This window comes from Neofelis nebulosa, chromosome 12 (assembly GCF_028018385.1).
Source record: "Neofelis nebulosa isolate mNeoNeb1 chromosome 12, mNeoNeb1.pri, whole genome shotgun sequence".
Classification (NCBI taxonomy): domain Eukaryota; kingdom Metazoa; phylum Chordata; class Mammalia; order Carnivora; family Felidae; genus Neofelis; species Neofelis nebulosa.
Window position 1 is genome coordinate 87,219,922 of NC_080793.1, and position 27,846 is coordinate 87,247,767.

General features: G+C 48.7%; 1 protein-coding gene across 1 annotated transcript in view; it reads right to left on the reverse strand.

Annotated features, from left to right (window-relative positions):
- LOC131490783 (histone-arginine methyltransferase CARM1-like) overlaps positions 1 to 9,878 on the reverse strand; it is a 259,132-nt gene extending 249,254 nt beyond the window's left edge. Inside the window, exons 1-3 of the mRNA XM_058693237.1 lie at positions 9,860 to 9,878; positions 9,251 to 9,637; positions 8,861 to 9,136 (exon numbers count right to left, since the gene is read on the reverse strand). Coding sequence (XP_058549220.1) covers positions 8,861 to 9,136; positions 9,251 to 9,637; positions 9,860 to 9,878 — 682 coding nt within the window. The remainder of the gene's footprint in view (positions 1 to 8,860; positions 9,137 to 9,250; positions 9,638 to 9,859) is intronic.
- Between the last annotated feature and the right edge of the window lie 17,968 nt (positions 9,879 to 27,846).

Genomic DNA, 27,846 nt, shown 5'->3' on the forward strand with positions numbered 1-27,846 from the left:
TGCTTTACGACTGCTTGCTGAGTATCTCTGCGTTATTTTTATTGGATCGTTTTGACCCTACTTCCTTCAAAAATAAATGGAAGTCACTGTATTGTCTTTCACATTTCATTATTCTGTTTCTCCCCACTCCCCCCCAACATAACCTTATGAGGTAAAAATGATCTCAGCTTCTACAAGAGAAAACAAAGTGAGCTTCTGGCAGGTTCACTAAACCCAAGGTCATGAAGCTAAAACATGGGGAAATCTGATCTGGTTAATCCAACCACCTCGCCACCCTCCTTATAACACAGGGGTTAAAATGGTGAGAAGCAATTAACAAAGAAAGGTCACACAATTCTATTTAGATGACTGGTCCAGAGTTTAGAAAACCTTAATTCTGCCTGAAATATGCCAAGAGGCGTAGCATCAGCCACACGACTCTCTTACTCGGGTTTCTAAACTCACTGATAAATCTAGTTGCTGCAAACCATGAGCAAACAGTGTTTTCTAATTCCGTGGCCTAATCTGACTTTGGGTTTGTGGCTACAAGTCCAACCTCGCCCCAGGCTAAAGACTGGGTGATTAAACACAAGACAGTATCACGGAAAGGGGGACAGAGTCAGGTTTTGAGGACGATACACCTGGGACACAATGAACCAATAAAATCAGGTCAATATTATTTTTCCCTCCAGCTCACAGTGAGTCTAGACATAACATGTCTAGCACCTACCACGAAGGAGTAGCTTAGCTGAATGGAGGTAAATACAATTGGAGAGTGATTAAGGATACCCAGCAATCTCTCAGACCCGGAAAAAAAAGACCTTGTTCAAGAATGCAAAGTCATTCCTCTGAGTGAAACATTCAAGGATTAAATGCTGGGAAAATCTAACCCCCTCAGCTTTTATCTGCAAATCTTCACTGTGAAAACCCAGCTGCAGGGGAGAGAGAATTGAGGGTTGTGGGGAGGTCTCCCAAGCACTAGGGGCTTATTTGGCGGGGATGATCCTGGGAGGAGAACTTCTTGCCTAGATAAACCTCTTCATTTAGAGTGCTAACTCGTCAAATTAAGGGACGGCTGTGCTGTCCGTTGACTCACAAGATGCCCATGTCTGTTTTCTCTTCCACGTGGCACGGACTCTAAGTCTTAATCCGTGGAGTGCCTGTCTTTAAACTGGTTTATTCATGGGTACTCAATACAGACCACAACTCAGTACAATTATTCAAAGTGGAGGAAGAAAGGAATCATAAAGAGTCCGTATTCCGCCAGGAAAAGGAGTCTTTTCATTCATTTTCCCTTCAGTGACATTAGACTCAAACACGCAAGGGCTTTGGATGGTTTTATATTTTGCATCCATTCGAGATACCCCTACTGCCTCACAGAGGAAAGCAATGCTTTCTTTTCACTGACGAACAGCCCACAGGGCTGGAGCCCCAAACCAGGTCTAGCTGGGCATCCCCGTTTAGTTGTATTAAATATCTTCCTGGGAAAAACTAAAACGAAATCATGCAAGTGTTGCTCTTGGTAAAAACAGCAAGAAAAGAAAGAAGTTACTCGGCAGGATTCCTATTCCTTTAACAACCCTTTGGTCCAACCATAACGTCTGAATAGTTGCTGTGATTAAATGGTACCACGGTCAGACCGGACTGTGAACAGGAGAGGTCTACTGTTGGGGAGAGGGACTACCATGCCAAAGGTACACGCTGCGTTTCTCTGGTGGTCTAGATGGAGAAGTTCAGAGTATTTGAGTTTGTGATTATCGGGGCGTGAGCAGGGGCCAGAGTTCTGCACTTTTCCTTCCTCCTGCGCCCACGTGAAGGGCATTCGGCTGGCACACATGAACTTCTTCTTCACTGTCACAGAAACAGGTACAACGGGGGGGGGGGGTGGCACCTACCACCAAGGGGCCAGGGACGCTAACCTCTCTGTGATGTCTCTCACAACAAAGAACTACCCCAGCACACGCGCTACCCATGCCCCACTCAGAAATGCTGCTCCCCAGTGGCGATTCTAGCCTCGCTGCACCCCCTGTCCCCTCAGGGTTCTCCAATGCCTTCGGGAGAAGGACAGGAGCCCATTCATCCCAGCCCCCTCCCACCCGCTTCATGACCAGCTGAGATGGTGTTTTCCGGGCTGCTCACCAAGTGGTAGGCTTACAGGGGTTTTGTGTGTTGTTTGTTTGTTTGTTTGTTTGTTTTTGCAGGGGGAGGTGAGGAGGAGCAAATTCAATTCAAGAGAGAAGAGTTAAGGAGTCCGCTGTGGCACCTATCAAAATCCATGCTCTCTAACCAGCTTTTTCAGTAATTGCGATGGAGAGGGAGGTTTTCATGCCCCAAACCCCATGAGTGAGTGAGTGAGTGAGTGAGTGAGCGAGTGAGAGAGTGTCTGTGTGTTACATCCCATATGACCTGGTTGGTCTAACTGACAATTTTAAAGTTGTATTTTTATTTCTGAGAGAGAGAGAGAATGAGCATGAACGGGGGGGGGGGGGGGGGGGGGGGAGGGGAGAGGAGGACAGAGAGACACACAGAGAGACAGAGAGAGAGAGAGAGAGAGAGAGAGAGAGAGAGAGAGAATCCCAAGCAGGCTCTGCACTGTCAGCCCCAATGTGGGGCTCGATCTCATGAACCATGAGATCGCGACCTGAGCGGAAATCAAGAGCCACTCAGGCTCGCCCTAACGCAGTTTATACACATAATCCCGTGCCACTCTGGCCATAAAGAAGTGGGGTCTACACGCTCTCTCCTCGAACCTGGGCAGCCTTATCCCTGCGGTGATCAATATGGTACGACACAGGTGATGTCGTATTGATTTCCAGGTGCGTGTCACCAAGAGTAATGCGGCTGCTGCTTAGTCTGTGGGAAAACTCTCTCTTGGAGCCATGCGTCTCCATGGAAGAAGCCCGTGGTGGGAGGAGCTCATGTGGGAGGGAGCCAAGCCACACGCAGGCTCCCCACTGACTGTCCTAATCTCCGAATCCTCTCCATTTTATGAGGGTTCTCTGGAGAAACAGTATCCATAGGGCATGTGGGTACATCGGGCAAATCTAAAATACACAGGTAGGCTGGCAGAGTGAGTACCCGGGGAAGAGCCAGTGTTGCTGTTCAAGTCCAAAGGCCATCTGCTGGCAGAATTCCTTCTTGCTAAGGGAAGATCAGGCTTTGTCCTGTTAAGGCCTTCAACTGATTGGACGAGGCCCACCCACATTCGGGGGGCAGGGGAGGGGAGTGCAATCTGCTTTACTCAAAGTCGCCAATTTAAATGCTAGTCTCATCCAAAAACACCCTCACCTAAACATCCAGGTAATATCTGACCAAATATCTGGGCCCGCAGCCCACCCAAACCGGCACAAAAGCTTAACTGTCACACCAGCCCAGATACCAGCCCAGGTAAAGGAAGCTTTCTTGCATCCCCCCAGACCAGGCTGGCCACCAGCTGAGTCCCAGAGGGCAGCCTCGGTCGGTGCCACAAGGAGCAAAAGCCTCATCCAGCCCAACCCTGCCTGGTCCCTTAACCCACAGAATCTGGAAACGTGATCAAATAGTTATTTTAAGTCACTGGGTCCGAGATGGCTCGTTATATTCTAAGAATAATTGCAGCACTAACTTTCACTCATACCGCTCCCCTTCCCTCTCCACCTGGTCGCAAGCACAGCTCCTTCCAGCCTCGGGGCCTTGCCACCTGCCATTTCTTCTGCCCGGGGTGCTCGTCCTCCGGTTCTTGGCTTAGCTGGCTGCTTTCATCCTTGCTGCCTGACATCAAATGTTCCTTCCTCAGAGAGACCTTCCCTGACCACTCTTTGAACTGGCCTCCCTCCCTTCCTTTGTCTCTTTTTTTTCTCTTTCCCATTGGGTTCAAAACATTTATCTCGCTCTGCAACTGCCTCGCTCTGTCATTGGCTATTGTCTTCCCCCAATTAAAATATTAGCTCCATACAAATGGGTCTTTCTCCAGCTCATTTACTGTTCAGCCAGTGATTCGCGCAGAACACGTGTTTGATGAATGTTTGTTGAATGAAAAATAATGAATGCCTCTATCGTTTGTAGGTGAGTGACTTCAGGATCCTGGTCATAGGCTCCAACTTACTCACTTGCTACCACAGAATTTAATGAAGGGAAATTAATACTCCCATGTGATACAAAGGATGTTTTTCTCTGACTTTTCCTCTGTTCTTTTTTCCCCCTCTAATGAGATGAGCAACCGCAAGGGAACAAGATACGTAGCGTCCTTTTAAAATACCTCGGAGACAAGAAAATCACTGCTTTTTTATACTTGATTACCTATGAGGCTTATTCATGTATCTTCCTAACTCTTCCAGATTAATTAAAAGACAGCTCTAAACCGAACAAGGAAGAAAGCGTCTGTCTCCTCTCCTGGAGACCTGGTCTACCATTAACAGTGTGTGACACAGTCCCACATCTTAAATTCCTTTGTCCTCCGCCCCCCCCCCCCCCACCAATCAGGAAACGTACCTTGGGGAAGGGGTAGAGAGGAGGCAGGCCCATCCCCCACCCACTGTGTGGTTCCTCTCCATTTTCCAGTTCCTTAACATATTTGAGGGATGAAAATAATATTCTTCCCCCATCACCCGAACTCAAGACCTTATCCACAGGCCCTTCCTCTGTGCGGCCACCCCCACCCTATATACTAACCGATTCCGGTATGTTCTGATTCTCCCTTGTATTAACTCTTTTTTTTTTTTTTTTAATTTATTTTAGACAGAGAAAGAGTATCCGCAAGCAGGGAAGGGCAGAGGGGGAGACAGAGGATTCAAAGCGGGCTCCGCGCTGGGAGCAGAGAGCCAGATGTGGGGCTTGAACTCATGATCTGCGAGATAATGACCCAAGTCGAAGTCGGATGCCCAACGGACTGAGCCACCCAGGTGCCCCAACTCTGTCTTTTATTCCTGTATACTGATGCTTTGACATTTGGGACCTTGGGGACCCCAGGGAGACCGCCCCTCCTAGATGAGCCAATTCCTGCAGACAGTCAACAACTCACTGCCAACACACTTTTCAAACACAAGCCGGTCAATCCAGAGCCCACACCCCCAACACTCCCTATAGCGGGCTCTCACACTCCAACTCCAGGCCACCATCAACGATAATCAACCCAGGGCCAGGTGCCCGGCAACTCGGGAGAGACCCTACACCCCCAGCCTGCTGAAATTATTCAAAGCAGCCACCCTCAGCCTGCTTACCCCGCCTCCCCCATTCTTCCCCCACAGAAACCACAGTGAAGGCTCTTACCCACAATTCCCCTTACTCCCCCTGCCCCCTGCCCCACCTACTGCTTCTCCACGTGCTCACCACCATGGTGTGCCATGTTTCCTTCTCTTGGGAACCCTGAGGAACTAACCTTCCAGTGGCAACCATCTCCAGATTCGTTGACCTCACTACGCTTCAAATTTCCTATCAATACACTGTATTTTGTTTTAAAAAAATTGTTAGTGTTTATTTATTTTTGGGAGAGAAAAGAGAGTGAGCAGGGGGAGGGAGAGAGAGAGAGGGAGACACAGAATCCAAAGCAGGCCCCAGGCTCCAAGCTGTCAGCACAGGGCCCGACGCGGGGCTCAAACTCACGAATCGTGAGATCATGACCTGAGCCAGTCGGTCGCTTAACCAACGGAGCCACCCAGGCGCCCCACAAAATTTAAAAATTCTTGATTTAAGGGGCACCTGGGTGGCTCTGTCAGTTGGGTGTCCACCTCTGGCTCAGGTCATGATCTCACAGCTCGTGAGTTCAAGCCCACTGTGGGGTCTGTACTGCCAGCTCAGGGCCTGGAGCCTGCTTCGGATTCTGTGTCTCCCTCTCTCTCTGCCCCTCCCCTGCTCGCATTATCTCTCTCTGCCTCAAAAATAAATAAACTCTAAAATAAATTCTTGATTTAGATCCCCAATTCACTCAACAAACACTTACTGATGGCTTGTGGGTACCAGGTACTGTGGAAGGCTCTGGGGAGAAAAGGATGAGCCAGGCATGTTCTTGGGAAGGCTCGCGGTAGAAAGAGGGTCTCAAAAAAATATGTTTGAGAAAAAAAGGAATAAATGATTGTCTTCTCAGATTTCATAAGCTGGAGTGCTGGATCCCCTGGTGTGTTCCCTTCATAAAATCATTTGTCAGTTTTGGAGGGCCTGAAATTAGAATAAACTGGTTTGTCTTGTTCTGCTCCTTTTTTTTTTTTTTTTTTACGTTTGTCTTGTTCTGTTCCTTTTTTTTTTTTTTTTACATGACAAGCTACTGAGACTGGGACTCTAAAAGATTGTTCAGTTTTTCCTAGTTATTATCGACTAGACTTAATGGAGTTTCCTTTGGAACATCTTCACAAAAATACAGCCTGGCTATCCCTCAGAACAGCCAAGGAAACTATTGTTTGGGGGGGGGGGCAGAATATAAATATTAATAATAATGGTGAACACTTACTGAGCTCTTAATACATGCCATGCATTATACGTGGTATATATGTTATTTTATTTAATGATGTAACACGCGTGTGACCATTCTTACTTTACAGATGAAGAAACTGACGCTTACACAGGGTGAATCATCTCCTAAGTGCAGCACAGCTAGTGAAAGACATCACCGGGATTTGAATCCAGGCACAGTTACTCCAGAGCCTACTTGTTTAATAACTAATTCCATACGTGAGCTAAGAAACTGTATCATTTTCTAAGGACACATTGCTTAGACCCATTCTTCAAATCCATTAAAGACTTTACACCCATCCCAAAAACTTCACCCGGGGAGAAAGCCTCGCCATTCGGACTTCTGCTACTCAAGGTCCGCTATTTGAATACAACACCATTTCTTCAAAGAGTACACTAGAATCTGTTTCTCAACCTGCTCTGCCTGGCCATCACCCACAGTGGTCTAGTTGGCCATACAGTAAGACGAGCTACTAAAAACACAACTCGAGAATAGTTTCTCTCCAGAAACTCTCCATAAAAAGAGTAGCTAGCTTTAACAACTGCATTTTAGGACTCAAGCTGTTAAGAGCGTGAGTTCTCTGCTTCCTTGTTAGTGAATCTTTCCCAAGGAATTTTCAAAAATTCACACAATGACTGCCTGCCTGCCTCAGCTTTAATTATTCCTTCTATTTCCATGAGTCTGGTCTAATCCCTACCACAGAGATCACCTCTAGACTCTATTTACTGCTTTAAGGGAAAACATATTCTTCTGTGTAAAGGAACTTCATCCTTACAGGTCAGGCACTGGGTTACTTGTTGGGGAGTCTACGAGTTCAATGACCTCGAACCTCCAATATTTCTTCTCTGAACACGTATCTGTGGGAAAGGAATTCATAGGACACTGAGTAATGTGTAAATCTCAAACCTGGTCCTTTGTTTCTCCATGTGTATGCCTACAGATTAAATAAAATTACCATCACTGGGGTGCCTGGGTGGCTCGGTCAGTTAAGCGTCCAACTCTTGATTTCTGCTCAGGTCATGATCTCAAGGTTGGTGAGCTGGAGCCCCACATTGGGGCTCCATGGTGACCATGGAACCTGCTTAGGATTCTCTCTCTCTCTCTCTCTCTCTCTCTCTCTGCCCCTCCCCTGGGCTCTCTCATGCTCTCTCTCAAAAGGAAAAACCACCAACATTTAAAAAAAAATACCATCATTGACAAACTGAACACTTTTCTGGCACCTTGCGGTTTAAAATTCCCAGGGGAAACACTGAAAGCTACTTTCTTTTGCCTCCTGCAATCTAGGAGTTGCTGAGTAAGGCTTCTGATCCCGGGCCAAGACTCAAACTAAGACACCAGTCAAACAGTATTTAATACTTATTTTTTAAAGACCCAGACTTCTCCATTCCAGCCCAGAGTAAAGGGAGAAAACACATCGGATGGTTTTCTTTTCTACCACAACAAGCATTTATCGAATGCCTACTGTGTGCCTGAGTCTGTTCTAAGGTCTTGGAGATGTAGCAATGAACTTGGATTCGCTTTGTCCCAGACGAGCACGTCTAGACCTGAGAGTTATTTGAACTTGTGGGAATTCTTATCAACGGAACCACATCACAACAGCAGAGCATTTTCAACTGTACTCAGAAGTTAGGGTCGGAAGAAAGAAGCCCCAGGAGTCTTTGGAGGCTTGCAGCTGTCTGGGGCTCTGCTCCCCACCCTTCCTAGGATGGGGTGTTTAATACGAGCCGCGCCGTGGAGATGTTTGTTACCCCTTCATATCTCTATGCAAAGTTTGGTGCTCCCTATGCACATTTTGTGGGGCCAGGCTCTATGGGTTTCCTCGGATGCTCAAAAAGGTCCAGGACCCTAGAAAGATCAGAAGCATTCGCCAGCCCACAGCTCCAGGAAGCTAGGGACTGGAAAACGTGCACGTCGTGGAAGAGGTCGCGTTTTGAACCTAAAAGGAGACACCTAGTAGAGAGCCCACACCGGCCGCGACAGCCGCTCCGGACCGGTGCACCCCCGGCACAGCCCTCCCGGCGCGTCAGAACCCGGGCAGCACCAGGCTGCAGGTGCGGCTGGAGGGCGGCCCGCCGCCGGGGAGGGAAGGAGAGCCCAGCAGGCCTGGAAGAAAGGAGACAGGGTTTCCCGTCCCCCTCTGCTCCTGGGTGGGTGCGTCGCGCGCCTCTCTTCTCGGGACCTCGCTCTGGACACCTCTAAGTTACGGCCAAGTTCTCAGGGCCCGGCTGCCCACGGCTTCCAAGTTTTCTGAGCGCACTAGAGACGCAACGCGGGCCGGTCCGGGTGGGCGGAAGCCTCCCGGCACGTCCCACCCCCCGCCCCCACGGGGAGCCGCGGAGCGCACCCCGCACTCGCCCGCGCCGCGCAACCCCCGCGGACGCGCGGCCGCCCCCGCCGCCCGCACGCCGCGCTCGCGCGCGCCCGGCCCCAACTTCCGAGCGGGACTGGGTACTTCACCGTCGGTCACCGTCGCGTCCGCCTCCTCCCCCGCCGGGTGCACCTCCAGCCGCAGGCACTTCGGGCTGGGGGGCGACAGCGGCCCCGCCCCGAAGAGCTGCTCCTCGGTCACGAAGCGCAGCTGCACGCGGAACTGCAGGCGCGCCGGGCCCCGGGCCATGCTGCGAGCGCCGCCGCCCCGAGCCCGGGCGGCGCCCCGGGAAACGGCCGCGGGAAGGGGAGGGACTTGCAAGCGCCGGCCGCCCTCCTCACCTCCGCGCGCCGCCGAGCGTCGACCTCCGGCAGCCCGCGGGCTCCTGCCGGCACCTGCCGCCCCCGGCCCCGCCCGCCCCGCCCCTCGCCCCCCGCCCCCGCCGGGGGCGCGCGGGGACGCGGCGACCCCCGCCCCGCGGGCGCCGCGCAGGTGCGCGCGGCCACGGCTCCCAGCCGCAAGTTGGCGGAGGGCGCGAGGCACCTGGAGGCGCCGGGGCTTTGCAGGCAGAAGGGTGACACCTGCTGTTCGCTGGGTCCGCTCTGCGGGCGTGGGCGCGGGTTTGGGAACGGCCGGGGCCCGGGCCCTCTGCCGGCTGCGCCTTCGCCCGGGTTCCGGGCCACTCACACCCGCGGGGGAGCGGCCGTCCCGAGTGCGGACGGCGGCGGCCAGGCGGCGGAGGAGACGCTCGCGCGGGCACCTGGCTGGCCTCCAACGACCGCAGTCCCCTCCGGTCACCTGGCGTCGCAGGCTCGCTCTGCGGGATGGACCGTTGCCCTCGCTGTGGGTCGAGAGGGCCTGGGACGCTGGTCCCCAAGTTGACGCCTGGCCCCAGCAGCTACCCAATCTGGCCGGTTGGCTCCGGCGTCCAAGAATGGGGGGATGGGGGGATGGGGGGTGGGGGTGGGGGGCTCCAAACCCCGGGGAGCCACATCACACGTTAGTTTTGTGCAAAGAGAAATTGGTCCGCGGCAGGAAGTTAAGAAAAGAAAGACGTCTTTTTTTTTTTTTTTTTCTTTCTTTTTGACCAGAGGCCCCCACGGCCATAGACCCATGTGCCATCAGGGGAACTTTTCTTCACATTCGGAACCAACTTCTGTGTGTCCTTGGCCGGTGACCCCCCTCTGGCGGAATGGATTGCAGGAAGGAAGCAAGGATTGTAAATCTGTTGGGATTCCACGAAGGCGATGTCCTTAACTAAGCAGGCTGACTTCAGAGGAATGAGCTTCCCTAGAGGCCCCCCCGGGGTCCGACCCTCAAACCCTGCCAGGTCTAAGAAATCCCTGGTCTCAGGGTCTCCCTGCCCCCTCCCTCCAGTCCCCTCCATCCCCCATTGTGGTCCTGCTTCCTGATGTGGCCTCTCTGACTCCTCACCTTGTTCCCCGAAGAGGCCTTCTCTATGGTCTTTTGTAGCAACGTGGATGGAACTGGAGAGTGTGAGGCTAAGTGAAGTAAGTCATACAGAGAAGGACAGATACCATGTTTTCACTCTTATGTGGATCCTGAAAAACTTAACAGAAGACCATGGGGGAGGGGAAGGGAAAAAAAAAAGAGGTTAGAGAGGGAGGGAGGCAAAGCATAAGAGACTCTTAAAAACAGAATAAACTGAGGGTTGATGGGGGGGAGGGAGGAGGGCACCTGTTGGGATGAGCACTGGGTGTTGTATGGAAACCAACTTGACAATAAATGTCATCTTAAAACAAATAAATAAAGAGGCCTTCTCTGGCCTCCTTCGCTGTCTTGTCTCTTATCATCTAAGCAGCATGCCCCTTTTACCTCATTCTCACTTCCTTACCTCTTATTCTCACTTCTCACAAATCATGGCTTTGATTTGTGTCCTCGGAGCTTCCAGGGATCAGATATCCAGAAGGTTGGGAGCTGTGGAGAGGGTTTCTGGGGTGGGGACCACAGAGCACCTGCAGGCTGCCCCACCCCCCACCCCTCACCAACCAGGCCACCTGCCATGCTCCCAGCCTCCTCAGAGCACTCTCCTGCCCTTCCCTCATCCTTTCCCCTTACTACCCACTGCCTAGATGGCGCTAAGTACTTTCGTGCTGCTGAAGACCCCTAAAGTAGCTCTTGAACCTCTTTATCCTCTGTCAGAAAAGCCTGTTCAGGGGCGCCTGGGTGGCTCAGTCGGTTGAGCTTCTGACTTCGGCTCACGTCATGATCTCACAGTCTGTGAGTTCGAGCCCTGCCTCGGGCTCTGTGCTGACAGCTCAGAGCCTAGAGCCTGCTTCGGTTTCTGTGTCTCCCTCTCTCTGACCCTCCCCCGTTCATGCTCTGTCTCTGTCTCAAAAATAAATAAACATTAAAAAAAAAAAAAAAAGCCTGTTCAGCCTTCATATGTTGTCTGAGGCTAAGTGGAAAGTAGGCCTGGGGAAGGAGGGGATGTCTGATTTCTCCTCAAAGTGAAAGGTGGGGGCGCCTGGGTGGCTCAGTCTGTTGAGCCACTGATTTGGAGCTCAGGTTCGTGGGTTCAAGCCCCGTGTCAGGTTTGTGGCTGTCAAGCACAGAGCCCGTTTTGGATCCTCTGTCCCTCTCTCTCTCTCTGCCCCTCCCCCATCTCTCTCTCTCTCTCTCAAAAGTAAACATAAAAAGAAGTGAATGGCGGATGAAAATGACTCATAAAGCATCTCTAGGGGCAGCTGGCTGGTTCAGCCAGTACAGCGTGCACTCCTGATCTCTAGGTTGTGAGTTAGAGCCCTGCACTGGGTGTAGAGATTGCTAAAAAAAAAAAAAAAAAAAAAAAAAGAAAGAAGAAAGAAAGAAAGAAAGAAAGAAAGAAAGAAAGAAAGAAAGAAAGAAAAAGAAAAAAGCACCTCTAAAAGGGCACTATCTTGACCTTAGTAGAACTCCCACCATACCCTCAAGAAACCAGGAGTTTTGTGACTTAAACAAAAAACCGTAATGGCAGTCTTTCCTCCACATTAATACAGGGGGCAGGGACTCAACTTCAGCTAACTGGAGCAAAATATCAAAATATTGTGATTCACTACAAAACTGGGAAATCTAAGCTTTGGTCATGACTAGATTTAGGGACTCAATTAAGGTTACCATATGGTCTCGCCTCGCCTCTTACAGGAAGGTCTTAGTCATATGCTGGAAGCAGTCGCCGATTTCCTCCATTTCAGCAAAGGCAAGGCCCCTTCTACTCGCTCCAAATCAGCTTGGGTCAGTGGACAATAACCGGCTTGCTGTGCCGAGTCTACCCAACCGCGGCCTGGGCCAGGGAGACTGGGAGCCTCCCCGAATTTGCATCATCAGAATGAGGGATGAGCAGACACCCACCAGAGGAAGGTAGCTGGGATGCGAGCAATGGCATCTCATCGTGCTTACCCCATGCCCAGCGTGGTCCCAGGCATATCATGTGCATTAATGCACTTACTCCTCCCCGCCACCCTGAGAGAGAGATACTGTGATTACCCTCATCTTTACTGATGAGGAAACTGAGGCACCAAAGAGCAACGCACTCGCCCGGGCTCCCAGCTGAGAAGTCGCAGAAGCCCTCTCCAACGGTTCAGACACAAAAGTAAGTTTGGAATAGCCCTTACGACCATTTTCCAACGTCAGAAGCTAGAAGCCTAATTTCTTAGTATTCCAAATGGATACAGCTCAAGCCCCCACAAGTGTGGGTACAGAAATTCCTACTCTCCTTTCCTTCTTGTCTTCCCAGGCTCGCGAAGATGTCTAAGAATTCCTTAGGCTTCCCCTCCCTGGAATGTTTCACCTTCCAGCCGTTGTTTTTACGGTATCTGAGCGGTATCTGCCCGGGTCCAAGCACTGGGAGAAAGGGAGTCATTTCTTCTTACCTTTGTGTTGAACATAAGGCAGATCCACTCCATCTATTGAACCATCTAATTGAACCACCACGGCTTTCGACTCTCTAGCGTATCCCAAGCTTCTGTTTTCTGTCCGACAGCCGTCACTCTCTTCCTCCTCCTCGTTCCGGTCATCAGCATTTTCTTCTCGGGGCCATCCAGCTTTGTTTTACTCAGTTCGGGAGGGTGGCTGAGACGACACAGGGGCCCCACCGTGCAATGGAGCGCTCGTGGAGACCAGCTGGGCACACGCACCTGCTGAGGTCCCATCTCTGGTGGGCCGGCCTCCGACCGTGCTGGGGGTGGGGGTGGGGGGCTGTCTCCCAGCTATCTGTAGGGACTGAATGGAGGTCAGAGGATCAAATGGGGAAACCACAGCCGTGATCCAGAGTTTTCCTCTTGTTTATCCCCTAGATGGAGCAACTCCTGTCAGAAGTGAGAGGAGGACCCCTGGAATACGATTTCCCTGAAACCACCCTGCCTCCATTTCCGCCTCCCGATGGACTTTGTTGTCAGTGCAGCATCCAAAGCCCTGACTTTTCTCATGAGGATAATCTGTCCAAAGCTTTGAGAGATGATTTCTACCCTCTTCCTTCTCCCAATGACACTTGGAAAGCGACCTCTGGCCAACCTCTTCTGCCCAGGGCCTGTGACGGCAAGCTCGGCATCCAGAGGGACATCGCCAGACAGCTGCTGAGCTGAGAGCAAAGAAACCCAGAACTGGGCGCATTCCCGGAGGTCAGATGGTCTCTGGGTGAGCATCTGCCCCTTTGTCTATCTCTTGCCTCCCACAGGGAGCAGCCCAATCTGGTAATGGGCTGCGATTCCATAGGTTGAAGTCTAGACCAAGGTCTTCAACACCCCCCATGGGCTCTCCCTCATACCTCTTAGCAGATCCCACCTCCTGGTCCACAGTTGCTTCAAAGGAACTCGGACCAGAGTGCCTCCTGCCCCCTTCTCCTCACTCTGAAGTATATTATCCTCAGCAATATGGTAGCCATACCACTTGACATGGTGTTCCACAAAACTATCTGCTTCTCAGCCAAACAATTTAGAAACAAACGTCTACGTATCATGGTCATGCATATGGTCATGCATCATGGTCTGATGTCATGCATAAGGAATTAAAACAGAATATGGTAATCTGCACATGGTCTAGACCATTCAACAGTGGGATTCAAACTCTTATTTGAGGGACCCCTGGGTGGTTCAGCCGGTTAAGTGTCCGACTCTTGATTTCAGCTCAGGTCATGATCTCACAGTTTCTGGGTTCAAGCCCCACATCGGGCTCTGTGCTGGCCTCATGGAGGAGCCTGCCTCGGATTCTCTGTCTCCCTCTCTCTCTGGCCCTCCCCCGCTTGCCCTCTCTCAAAAATAAACATTAAAAAAAAAACCCTCTTACTTGGGTTTCCCATATTTGTGAATTCACCTACTCACTGAGGTTTATTTGTAACCCTCAAATCACTATTAGCAACGTTTGATGATCATCTGCAGACACATGCAGGGCGATGAAAACTTTGTGTCACCTGATGAGCACGGGCCCAGCTGGGATTGAATGAAGCCACGCTCTGTCTTGTTGTTTCTGTTCTTCTACTTTAAAGAGTGGTCTTTTGCAGTCTACGTAGTATCACATTGTTCACATTTTACGCTCTATTTATTGGTGATTTTGCTGTGTAAAATAGTCCCTGAGGGGCACCTGGGTGGCCCAGTCGATTAGGCTTCAGCTCAGGTCTTCAGCTCAGGTCATGATCTCGTGATTTGTGGGCTCGAGCCCCACATCAGACTCTGTGCTGACAGCTCGGAGCCTGGAACCTGCTTTGGATTCTGTGTCTCCCTCTCTCTCTGCCCCTCCCCCACTTGCACGCGCGCTCTCCCTCTCTCTCTCTCTCTCAAAAAATAAACATTAAAAAAATTTTCTTAAACAATCCCTAATACAGTGTTATCCACTACCTGTAACCGCAAGATGGCTGTGATGTATCTTATAGAGAAAATAAGTGGTTTATATCATCTTTGTTTAGGCATGGCTTATGGTGCTGTTGTTTGTGAGCTTGATGTCAGTGAATAAATAGTACATATGCAACAATGTGCCTTTAAACAGAAATACACCTAAAACAGGTCACATATTGATTGTTGGACGAAAACGTAACCAGAGGCTTATAGGAACGTAACACTGTATTTCCCCTAGGAGCAATGGTTCCGTACTTGCTAACTCAGTGTTAGCAGCAGCCTTAGAGAATATAAGTACTGTGAATGACAGGAATTGACTATATTTTACAACAATAATTCATCTTAATGGTGCTTGGCAAAGAGGCCTCTGTGACGACCAGACAATGCAAGATACCATTTCAAAGCTCTGGCCCAGCTTTTGCGTTTATGACTTGGTGATGGGCACGCCTTCTATTCCTGCAGGTGTAGAATGAGGCAGTTTGAGAGAGGGGATGGGGTGCTGATTCCATTATGAAAGACGGGGAACATTGTGGAGAAAGATCGTAAGGATGTTTATCTTCTTCCTTGGAAAACAAACTCTATTGAGAGAGACGGGAGGGAAAGAGAGAATGATCCGCACTTCCTCTCTACACCAATGGGCTGCATGCCGTAGTACGTGAAGACCTAGCACGGAGGATTTTAAGGGAATGAATTTCCAGATCTACTTCCATAAGTACTTTTCCTAAAAGTGATCGTCCTAAGAAATATGCGTAACAAACATGTTCATTTTATTAAGAACAGGAGCCTCTCTCCCTTAGCCTAATCTTACTAGAACTAATTGCCACGGAGTATAAACACATCCAGGACACCAAGTAAAGAGACAATTCAAAATATTGGTCTAACTATACAGAAAGTAAAGGAATACAGTATTTTTTAAAAGTCAGGTAGGGGCACCTCAGTGGCTCAGTTAAGCGTCTGACTTCAGCTCAGGTCGTGATCTCACAGTTAATGGGTTCGAGCCCCGCGTTGGGCTGTGTGCTGACAGCTCACAGCCCGGAGTCTGCTTGGGATTCTGTGTCTCCCTCTCTCTCTGCCCCTCCACCCCTCCCCCCTCAAAAATAAAGTAAACATTAAAAAAAATTTTTTTTTAAGTCAGGTAATATCCAATTCTTTGTTTTTAATGAAATTGGAGACTTAATGGAGTTGTCGACTGAGAGATCATTAAACATAATTTGTTAATTTTTTAAATATTTACTTTAGAGAGAGAGAAACAGAGCACGAGTGGGGGATGGGCCCAGAGAGAGACGGCGACACGGAATCTGCAGCAGGCTCCAGGCTCTGAGCTGTCAGCAAAGAGCCCCACGCGGGGCTCGAACCCAAGAACTGCCAGATCATGACGGAACCAAAGTCGGACGCTTAACTGACTCAGACACTCAGGCGCCCCCAAATATAATTTTTGACGACAGATTACCGTATAACTTTTGGCAACTCCCAGCAATCACGAGGGCCATGAAGTAAGAGCCCCGACGCCTAAATTTTCTTAGCTTCCTGGCACAGTTGTACTTCTGCTGGCCCCACTGGGAGGAAGCAGCACTTTCCCTGGAAGACTGTGTCCAGGGGTACCTGGCTGGCTCAGTCATGGAGCATGCAACTACTGATCTGGGGGTCTCAAGTTCAAGCCCCACATTGAGCACAGAGATTGCTTTAAAGAAATAAAAAAAAAAAAAAAAAAAAAAAACAACTGTGCCAGAGTTACTGGTAGTTACTAGCAAGAAGGGAGAGGGACCCCCATAGCTTTGGGAATGCAAAGAAGGAATAGTTGTGCTGAGGGGAAGGCAAAGGGAGGAAGCAAAGGAAGGAAGCAGGTTTGGGGCCGATCCCAGGTGCATTCCTTACTACCTGAACCACTCAGGCAAACTCCTCAGATGCCCTGAATTTATGGAAGCTTTCACAGTAAACCCAGAGTAACCCGATAGGCTTACTGTGAAATGAAATGACACTGTAGAGCAAGACCTGGACATACAGTGACTAATATTACTACCATGACCCGTGGAAGGAAATATAAAAAAGGAAACGTAAAAAGACAAAAGCTGAAATAAACCATATTCCCTCACCTGAGGGCAACCTTTGGGTTTATTTTAGAAGAGTTATCCTAACATTTTTTTTTTTCTATTAGCTAATCTTGGCATTAAGTCAACTTTTTTTTTTTATCGAAAGAGAGAAAAAATAGTGTGAATATCCTTAGGACTGACTCCATTTTCCCCCAATAAGAGGAAAAAAAAAAAAAAGACTTATTAGTTACAAGCCATGTGAGTTGCAGCTTGTACGTATTTTTGTTTTTGTTGTTCTGTCATTTATTTATGGCTTGTGATTTATATTGTACTCATGCCCAGAGGCACATTGGCATGTTTTGTAAACTACCAAATAAACAGCTATATTCCATATCCGTTTGTATGAAGGTGAAAGCAAACATTAAAAAAAAAAGATTAGGGAAAACAAGCTGGATTGAGAAGGGGACTGGAGAGTGGGAGGGGCACTTTGAAAAACTAACATAATTATTATTAATCTGCCAATCCACACTTAAATCCAAGGTCAGACCTGCCCACCCCCCCCCTCCCCCCGCAGTTGTCAGTTACAAAGAAATTACTTTGCTGATCATCAGCTTGGAGTCCTCCCCAGACAGATGATGTGTTTGTACGAGATCTACGTGTGATTTCTCACGAGGTTCTTTTCTTGAACTCCAACCAGTAATTACAAGGCGGACTAGTAAGCTTACTGACCCACCTCTCATTCTCTTAGAAACTCACCAGAAGCCAGAATACACTTGTTCATCTGGTTTATTAGAGAATGCTGCAGAAGGAATAAAAGGGATGATGCCTAAAAGTGCATCAGTGTATGTTTCAGTAACACACCCACACTCTTCACTCCTCGCACACCTAGAAGGAAGTCGCGGCCCCAGCTCACATTAATGCTCCCATCTAGGGGCCACAGTGTCTGTAGATTCCGAATAATAGCTGATATTTATTCACGGCTCCACACGCACCCTCATTTGTACATATCACATACTTGCAGATTTACCTTTAGGCTGGTATTAGCACCAGTCCACATTCTGAAGGGCAGTGCTGGCCAACCTTCATCCAGCATCATCATTCGATTTCTCCCAAGATCTCCTGTGATGCCCAGGCTGCCCGTGGTCCACGCTCACGGTATCTCGCTTCTCACCTTGGGAGGCGTTGCGGACAAAGGCAGGCTGCAGGTTAAAACGTGCAGCAGCTGCGGAGGAAGCTGACAAACCACATGCAAATGATGGGGGGGGGGTCACTGTCGCATTCAGTCGCAAATGAATGGGATTTGCTGCTGCTTGGTTCTGCCACAGACATTTTAAACTGTTTCCACATCCTTCCGAAGCTGTAATAACAGCTTGTTTGTCTTTTCGGGGGGGGGGGGGGGCGCGGGATGTTGACACAAAATTTCCAGAGGGGTCAGATGAGGGAGAGGGGGATTGTCTTCAAGAGCCCTAACTCCATGCTTGTAAGCCAACCAATCAGCCCCTCCCTTTGATCCCTATGCAATGGCTGCATGGGCATCTGAAGGAGGGTATGAGAAGCCCTTCCTTTCACCTCCTCCCCAGCTCTTTGAAGTCCTCCTCTGCGAAGTGAGGGTGGGAACTCCAATAGCAAAGACCTGATGTGAAGATGGAATGAGTGATGCATATAAAAGCAAGGGTCCAGCCCGGGCAAGTCACCCCTGACCACCTGCCCCCCCATTCTCTGCGGGCACCTCTTTTCTTTCAGAACACTCACCGGAGATTATAACTGTATACATAGGGGGGCTGTGCGCGTGAGGATTTAATCGTCTCTCTCCCCCACCCTACTGGAAACCCCACAAGCACCAGTTCCGCTCACTGTTCGAATCCACGATGCCGAACGCAGCTCCTGGTTCTTAGCGGACACTCAGAAAATATTTATTCAGTGAATGACTGCATTTGGCCCATGGTAAAAGTTCAGTGAATGTCGATTTACAACATGGATATATACGCAATATTCGGTGCAATTGGAATGAGACGTGCAGAGGAGGGAGGCATCCTTAATAATTAGGAATCTGAATCGGACACCAGAACTGGCTACAAAGTGAACACGGCATTTGCAGGGGACTCTGAGGTTTGTCGCGGCAACCAAAGCCAAGACTGTCAACGCTTGTGCGTCAGAGCTGGGTCTTTACTTCCTAGCGAAAAATGGCTGAGCCGCTGGTCTCTTGGGTCCTCCCTGTTTGTTTAAGAATCTACTTCGTCTCTGATTCCTGCAAATGAATTGCCTGTTGCTTCTGAGTTCCCCTTCCTAATGGGAAATTGAAATCGGTGATAAGCAAGGAACCTTAGCATTTACAAGCACAATGCGGATTTGCAGCTCAAATAGCTCCTATGGGTATGCCAGATTTGGCAAATTTATAACGATGGTCTGGGGAGGGGCGGGGAAGTGCTCAATTAGATTGCCAAGAACACTGACACCCAGAAAGCCTACACATTTTTACCTTTCAAGGATCCAAATTAATTTTTGGTATGAGGACATTATTAGTGTGACAGCGTTACTGTGCAAGTTAAAAGTAGGACTTGCCTAATAGGACAGAGACACTCTATCATTGAGCTCTTCGTCGAGGGCCACCGAGCGAGTGTTTTCTGGGAAGAAAGAGAAATACACAGCTGAGTCCCTGAGGCGGAAGTGGGACAAGGAGCCAACGTATACAAACTAATTGCAGACAATAAAAATAAATCTTCAGACAATTTTTTTTATATACGCATAAATGCAAAGTAGGCCATTTTACACAGCTCTCCCAAGCTTTGCTGTCAGACCTAAACCGGCAGCGCTTGCCCTGCTTGTCGAATACCGAGTTAGCTTGGAAAGCTTTCAAAATAAAGCTAGATCCTCTGTATTTCGCACAAAGGGTCTACCTTCCTTCTGCCACTAAGTGTTATATATACTTGGGAAGTTATGAGGAAAAAGCTGCAGAGGTAAGATCTCTGGATGTGTATGCATGTAGTTTTCAGTTTACTATGGTGCAGAGACAGGGGTCCAGGTCAGCACATGTGGCCCTACTCTCACACCTGTTAACCTCTCTGTGCCCCAATTGCCCCCCGCCCTTACAAGAGAGGGATATAACAAAGCTAACCTCGGAAGGTAACGGCCAGGGTTATCTTCTTAATCTTTATTTACTTGTGCTGATTTATTTTTTTAAAGCTTTTACTTATTTAATTTTTTTTCAATGTTTATTTATTCTTGAGAGAGAGAGACAGAGCATGAGCGGGGGAGGGTCAGAGAGAGAGGGAGACCCAGAATCAGAAGCAGGCTCCAGGCTCTGAGCTGTCAGCACAGAGCCCGACGCGGGGCTCAAACTCACAGACTGCGAGATCATGACCTGAGCCCAAGTTGGACACCCAACCGACTGAGCCACCCAGGCGCCCCAAGCTTTTACTTATTTATTTTGAGAGACACAGAGACAGCATGAGAGAGAGGGGGAGAGAGAGAATCCCAAGCAGGCTCTGTGCTGTCAGCATGGAGCCCAACGCAGGGCTTGAACTCATGAAGTGTGAGAGCATGACCTGGGCTGAAACAAAGAGTCGAATGCTTAACCAACTGAGCCACCCAGTCGCCCCTGCTTGCACTGATTTAAGAATCGTGTTCTGAGTGCCTGAGTGGCTCAGTCAGTTGAGTGTCCCACTCTTGATTTCAGTTCAGGTCATGATCTCACGATTCATGGGTTCAAGCTCTGCCTGGGGCTCTGGGCTGGCAGTGTGGAGCCTACTTGGGATTCTCTCTCTCTCCGTCTCTCTGCCCTTCCCCTGCGCGCTCTCTCTCTCTCTCTCTCTCTCTGTCTCAGTCTCTCTCTGTCAAAAATAAATAAGCAAACTTAAGAAAAATAAAAATAAAATTTATTTCCATTCCCCAACAGCCATAGTTCCATAGCATACGCATGAGGTCTGGCAATAGGAATAATATATGCAAATGTGCCTAGTAATACTAAGAACTCCACCAAGAATTTTATTAATGTTATTTTATATACCTTCACAAGGAAGGAAGGCACAAGGAGGCTGGCCATTGGCAGAAACGGCCCCAAATGGTCACCCGAGAGCCCGAGCCGCCCACAGGTTTGCTCTGCCCACACCTCCTTAGCCCTTTCCGAGTGGGCGATGTTCAGCACTTTGCATTGACCTTCAGGAGTACCTGCCAATTATCTCCCCCAGGTACCAGCTAAGAGGGGCTAAGCTCTAGAGTAGCTGCAATCTTGCTCTTTAAAAATAGAAAACCACTTTAACTTGTGTAGGCTTAACACAAATGGGGACAGAGAACTACCTCGACCTTAGTACATTCGGATTTTTCCTCCTCCGTATCTTGAAACAATCTGGTTTTTTCTTCAAGTAAGAACCTGTTTCTCTGAACATCAGAAATGAAGTGGCCAGATAGCACATTTAATTGGTAAACCAATTATACATATAAATGAATAATTACTTTCCTAGTTTTTTAGGCATAGTACTACAATGGAGAGAAATCCTCAGCCTTGAGGATAATTTGATTTTTCAATTTGCAAACATCCCTTAGTGCACAAGCTATAAGCCACCAAGTCACCAAAAACAAAGGAAATACAAATGCTTTTTAGACTTAAGGTCAGATGTTCAAGTTCGATTTGGAAAATGTGAAATAAAAATCTAAAGAGAATCTTTTCTGCGCTTTGTAGAATCACAAAAGATTTTAAAAGTTGTGATGGATAAGCATTCTGCTCATTGATGATGGTTCAGTACATTGGGAAATTTCTTTGGAGGATAGCATCTATCAAACTTCAAACTATCTATCTCATTACTCAGCAATTCCACTTCTAAAAATGGACTACAGACTCAAAGCTTATGAGGAAGCCAGAATTTTAAGGTCAAAATCTAAGCAATCTTTACAAATTTCCTCTGAAATCCCTTCCATACCCCTTAAGTACAGCCTACCCTCTAGAGTTCGATTATAATCTGCATATAAGAAATATGTAAATGTTAGAGATACATATGTAAAATGTAACTTTACAGTATTATTTTTTTTAATGTTTATTTATTTTTGAGACAGAGAGAGACACAGCATGAACGGGGGAGGGTCAGAGAGAGAGGGAGACACAGAATCTGAAACAGGCTCCAGGCTCTGAGCCATCAGCACAGAGCCCGACGCAGGGCTCGAACCCACAGACTGCGAGATCATGACCTGAGCCGAAGTCGGACGCTTAACCGACTGAGCCACCCAGGCGCCCCAATAATTTTACAGTATTTTCAGCAACAAAGGATGATGAGACCGGTCACTCTATCTGCGTTAAATAGACAAAGCTGAACTTATTGAGGATTGTAGTAAAATAAACAAAGGGGAATTATGCACAAGCACATTGCCTCTGCCTAACAGCAGATTGCCGAGCTTCCTTGGGTCGTTTTTGTTGTTTGTGTTGGAAAGCACGGAGTTCCGGGCTTGGGGCTTTTCCCGGGTGTGAGCAGACCGGATTTCAGCGGTGCTAGCCTGGCCACTTGATGGGTCGATGGGACGGTTTGTCGGTTGGATACTGAGGCGAGTCTATTGGCCTGAGTCTTGTCCCTGATTGGCTGGCTTCCAGAAGGCCAGGTTGATTGTTTGGCTTGTAAAAACACGTTCACAAGGTCGATCCTTTGGTTTAAAATGAGTTCCGATGGCTCCTCATTATCATGGCTGCAGGGCAATCCACCTTTTCCAAAATTTGTGGCAGTTTTTTCATTACTAGTTGAGCTCACACAAATGCCCTTTGCTGCAACTCCATTTCATAATCACGCAAGTGCAGATGTGTAGACAAGGATATTCGCTGTAAACAACTGGAACGAGGTGATTACATAATTTGGTAATTCTTCCTGTGGAGTACAACATAACTGGTTTTTTTTTTAATGTTTATTTATTTTTGGAGGAGAGAGACAGAGCGTGAGTGGGGGAGGGGCAGAGAGAGAGGGAGACCCAGAATCCGAAGCAGGCTCCAGGCTCTGAGCTGTCAGCACAGAGCCCGACGCAGGGCTCGAACTCACAGACTGTGAGATCATGACCTGAGCCGAAGTTGGATGCTTAACCGACTGAGCCACCCAAGCGCCCCAACATAACTGTTTTTAAGGAAGGAAGCTAGATGTACGGATGCCCAACAATCTCCACGATGTGGTAGTGAGTGAAGAAAAAGCAAAGTCTGTGACAGGTGTTTACTATAGACACAGAACTCTCTGGAAGGGGAAGAAAGAAACTGATAAAGAGTATTTGCCACAGGAGAGAGAAACCCAGAGCCCTTGAGTGGGAAGAATAGAGACCCTTTCATTAGAAAGTCAGCATTCAAAAGCGAGAAATCTTGGGCTCCAAATCCCATTCTCTCTCCACGTGGCCCACCAATCTCCTGTCCTGCACCTCATGGTTCAGACTGCTCGCAGAAGGGCACCCCCAACACAGTCCATAAAGTGTCTTTAAGGACGCATCACATAACACCGTCAGCCCGAATCCCCCTCTTCTCTATTCATTCCTAACTATTTGCTTTGTTCGATGGTTTGTTCAAGGTTTGGCAAGCCTGGGCGACCAGCCTACCTAGGGCTCATCCTGAGGCCAAACTGTCCTGCCAGGGGATCACACTAGGTGAGGAGTGGCGCTCCCAGCATGACCTGCAGCCCACAGGCAGCCGGAAGAAGGTGCTACAAGAACAAAATATTCACACCGCTGTGTGTGTTTCCTCTCTCAGATGGGGGTGGGTGGATTAAGTAGGTAGATTTATACATTTTCATCTGACTCCCCACAGTGACCCAGGTACTCCACGGGTGCTGTGAAAAAGCAGAAACTATGTACAAGTAAAATGAAGCAAGTACAAGTCAGCAAGCCCGTGCATCCGGGGACAATTATTGTTAACATTTTGAGGCACATACTCTAGATATTTTTCTCTCTACCGCTACAGACGTTTAAATTTGCTTTTATTTTTATCTTTTTACATTTTTTTTTAACGTGTATTTATTTTTGAGAGACAGAGACAGAGCAGGAGCAGGGGAGGGGCTGGGAGAGGGGGAGACACAGAATCCGAAGCAGGCTCCGGGCTCCGAGCTGTCAGCACATGTTGGGCTCGATGTTGGGCTCGAACCCACAAACCGAGAGATCGTGCCCTGAGCTGAAGTCGGATGCTTAACCGACTGAGCCACCCAGGCACCCCTAAATTTGCTTTTTTAATTTATATGGGATTCAGTGGTATATCATAAAGGTTGAGGACTTTTTGTCATTTTGTTCCTAATCGTAGCAAAGACTTCTTCACTGTGTGCATCTCACCCAGTGTCGGATGTGTGGTCCACCATGGGGCTCCCTCATTTGCATTTAGCTACCTCGTTACATCCTTTCTCTGTGGCCGGGTGCTTTCACCCAAGAAAGAATTCACTGAAGACTGAAACTGGGTGCACTGGGATTGGTTGGGTCAATATGCAAAGGCTGGCTTGAAGCCTGTTGAACCGGATTAGAGGCTTTTGAAGTGAAGACCCCAGATGACCCCAAGTGCCTTGGTGACGGGGCGGGGGCTTTAGTCCAGGCTGAGGGCTTGTGGCCAGCTGCGAAGTTCAAAAAGTTCATAGTTCCTCCCATAAAGATATGCGTAAGTTTCTCCTCCCTTATGGCCTACAGATCCTATCTTATCTTGTTTTACTTTATTTTTCAAGTTTATTTATTTATTTTGAGGAATAGGGGACGGGGGAGAGGGAGAGGAGAATCCCAAGCAGGCTTTGCACCATCAGCGCAGAGCCTGATGCAGGGATTGGACCCATGAACTGTGAGATCGTGACCTGACCCCAAATCAAGAGTCGGATGTCTAACTGAGCCACCCGGGTGCCCCGGGGCAGACCCTATTTTAGAAGACGCTCTCTCAGCTAGGCTTACCCATTCCAGTTTGAAATCTCTTTTTACGGTGCCCTCTGATGGAGGAGTTTTGTTGTTGTAGCTGTTTATAACGTGGGAAGGAGTCTAGGTGGGTATCTGTGCTTTGCAAAGTGGCATCTGATTGCTTTTGAAAGAAGACTCCCTTGGTCTTGAAAATATCATCCATGTAGGCCCTCTGGTGACCCAGATGAAAACAAGAGCCACCGTGTTTTTGTTTCGGACTGAGAAGTTACCTTCAGTGTTGTAAACGGACTTGAGAGAGGCAGGCATCTAGTTCAACATTATACATTCTGTGGTAGCTTCAGTTCGATTGTTCTAGGCAGAGGTGAAGTTTGCCCTACCAAATCAGGCTTCAGTCTGAACGGTGGCTAGATTCGGCTGCTCAGGCTGCCGTGCTAAAACGCCACAGGCTGGGCGGACAAAGGAAATGTATTTTCTCACAGTTCTGGAGGCTAGCAGTCCAAGATCAAGGTTCCAGCTGATGTGATGTCTGATGAGGACTCTCCTCCTGGCTCAGAGATGGCCACCTCCTTGGGGCCACGTCCTCACATGGCTTTTTCTTCAGTGTATGCATGTGGGCAGACAGCAAGGGAGCTCGCTTGGTATCTTTGAAAGAAGACTTTGGCTGTCTCCATTTTGACCTGAAACTTTTTAGCTGGGTTCTTCTCTCCAGCGTGTCACCTGCCCCAGGCGGAAGAACCAACACGAACCTGTCAAGCGATGAGGACTGCCCTGAGCCAGCAACACCAGCCCCGACTGACTGCACGGCAAGCATCGATTTGACCTTCGCTGCCTACCTGCTTGCACCCGACCTGCCCACCTCTGTCCCACGTGTTCCTTATACAAACCTGGAAGTATCTTCGGCATTCTGGAAAGACAGTCTTTGACAGGTGAGTCCCCTGTCTTCCTGGGGCCGGCCTCGCCTTTGGATTTTGTCAGCAGCAGGTGGCCAAATCTGGTCTGTTTGGGCCCCTCCCCCACCCACCCAGAGCCGGGTGTTCTTGCACCCCTGCTCTGCAGCTGTTTCTTTTCTTTTCTTTTCTTTTCTTTTCTTTTCTTTTCTTTTCTTTTCTTTTCTTTTCTTTTCTTTTTCTTTTCTTTTTAACGTTTTTTATTTATTTTTGAGACAGAGAGAGACAGAGCATGAACGGGGGAGGGGCAGAGAGAGAGGGAGATACAGGATGGGAAGCAGGCTCCAGGCTCTGAGCCATCAGCCCAGAGCCCGACATGGGGCTCGAACTCACGGACAGCGAGATCGTGACCTGAGCCGAAGTCGGCCGCTCAACCGACTGAGCCACCCAGGCGCCCCCAGCTGTATCTTTTCTTACAAGGGCATTAATCCTATCAGAGGAGGGCCCCACTCTTAGGACTTCATTTAACCTGAATGACTTCCTTAGAGGCCCCATCTCCACATACAGCCATAAAGGACACAGACCTCCAGTCCAGAAAAGCCCGGATGCCCGCCTGATGGTGGCATTTAAGACTGACTAGCCCTTGGGGGGGGTAATGTTAACCTGTCCAGGGGCCTTGCCCGGATAAGGGAGATTATGCTCTGAGAGCGGACATAAAGCTCCTCACAAAATTGGAGGGGGTTCTTCCCACCTGTCATGGTCAGGGAGAAGCAGCCATGTAAGGCCGTAAAATAGAAGCGATGCCTTTATTTTCTACAAGCCCCTCAGCACCTGGGGTCATGCTGGGTGCTGAACAAGGGTTTGGGGCGTTACAACCACGGTGAAGAGCTCCGGTTCCCAGTCAGCCGAATGCAAATCCCAACCGCACCTCTTATCTGCTGTCTAGGGACTGTCCCCCAGAGCCCGGCACGACAATTATCTATGCGCGTCATGACATGAAAGAAATTAGGAACCACTAATTGGGTGTCCTCGTCTCTAAAAGGGAGCTTAGCACTTAGCGTGGCCCCAATTGGTTCATTGACTTCCTCCATCTTTTCCGCTAAGTGTTGAGTCTACCGGGACCTCAGTTTCATCATCATTCTACGACGATGAAGAAAGGGAGTGAGACCAAATCACAGCCAGGGTTCTTTTTAACCCCACAATGCTGCCACAATCACTGGATTGAAGAGAAACCATCTTCCCACCGTGTTTAGGCGAACGTGTCAGAAACGCTTTTACCACCCGCCCCCAGTATAGGGGGCAGCAAATAGACAGCCAGGGCTAGCGTCCCCTGTACAATAGAGAGGGTCCACCATGAGTTTATAACCTCATAAGCGATTGACCAGAGGTAAAAAAAAAAAAAAAAAAAAAAAAAAAAAAATTGAATTGTTACTAACTCTAGGACCAGCTAGGTCTCATGACTACTCAGATCGTTCACGCATTCACTCACTGTTCTGCAGTGATATATGGGCCTTTACGAAAGGCCAAATTACTTGGGCACCTGGTGGCTCAGTCGGTCAAGCGTCCGACTCTTGATTTCTACTCAAGTCACGATCTCAAAGTCTTAAGATTGAGCCCCGCGTAGGGCTCCGCGCTGGATGTGGAACCTGCTTAAGAGTCTCCTTCTCCCTATTCCTCTGCCCCTCCCCTGCTCACGTGTGTGTGCTCTCCTTCACCCTCTCTAAAGAACAAGTTCAAATTCCTTGACCTGCCGATGCTTACAGTGGAGGAAGTAGTCAATAAACAAATAAACAATACAGAATATGGATGTACGAAGTACTGTGGGATACATGAAACAGGGTGAGGGAGATGGGGAATGCCAGTAACACTAGATGGCTTCTCTGATGACATCTGAGCGGAGACTGAAGGTGGGTGACAGTCATAGTGTCCCAGACAGTATCAGGGGAATAGGTTCCATGACAAATCTTAACATCCACAGGATTAGCACTTATAATTTAAAAGACACTAAGAAGAGGGGCGCCTGGGTGGCTCAGTTGGTTAAGTGTCCGACTCCTGATTTTGGCTCAGGTCATGATCTCACAGTTGGTGAGTTTGAGCCCCATGTCAGGCTCTGTGCTGACACGGTGGAGCCTCCTTGGGATTCTTTCCCCTCTCTCTGCCCCTCCCCCGCTTACACTTTCTCTCTCTCAAAAGTTAATAGAACTTTTTTAAAAAGACCCTAAGAATACACATACACATTTCCTACATATGAGTAAAGTTTAAATAATACTAAAATAAAACAGACGTTGAAACACCCACCACCTAGCTTGCTAAAAAATATTGGCCAGTAACTAAGAGAACCCTCACACAAGTCTTTAATGTTTACATTATTTTGTAAAAGAAGTTTTAAAGAAGAATGTTAGAGGGCAAGAGAGAAATAGCCAAGTTATATTGCTAAATGAAAGAGGCAGGTGAAAAACAGCCTTTACAGCTTCTGTTCAGGCCAGAACCCAAG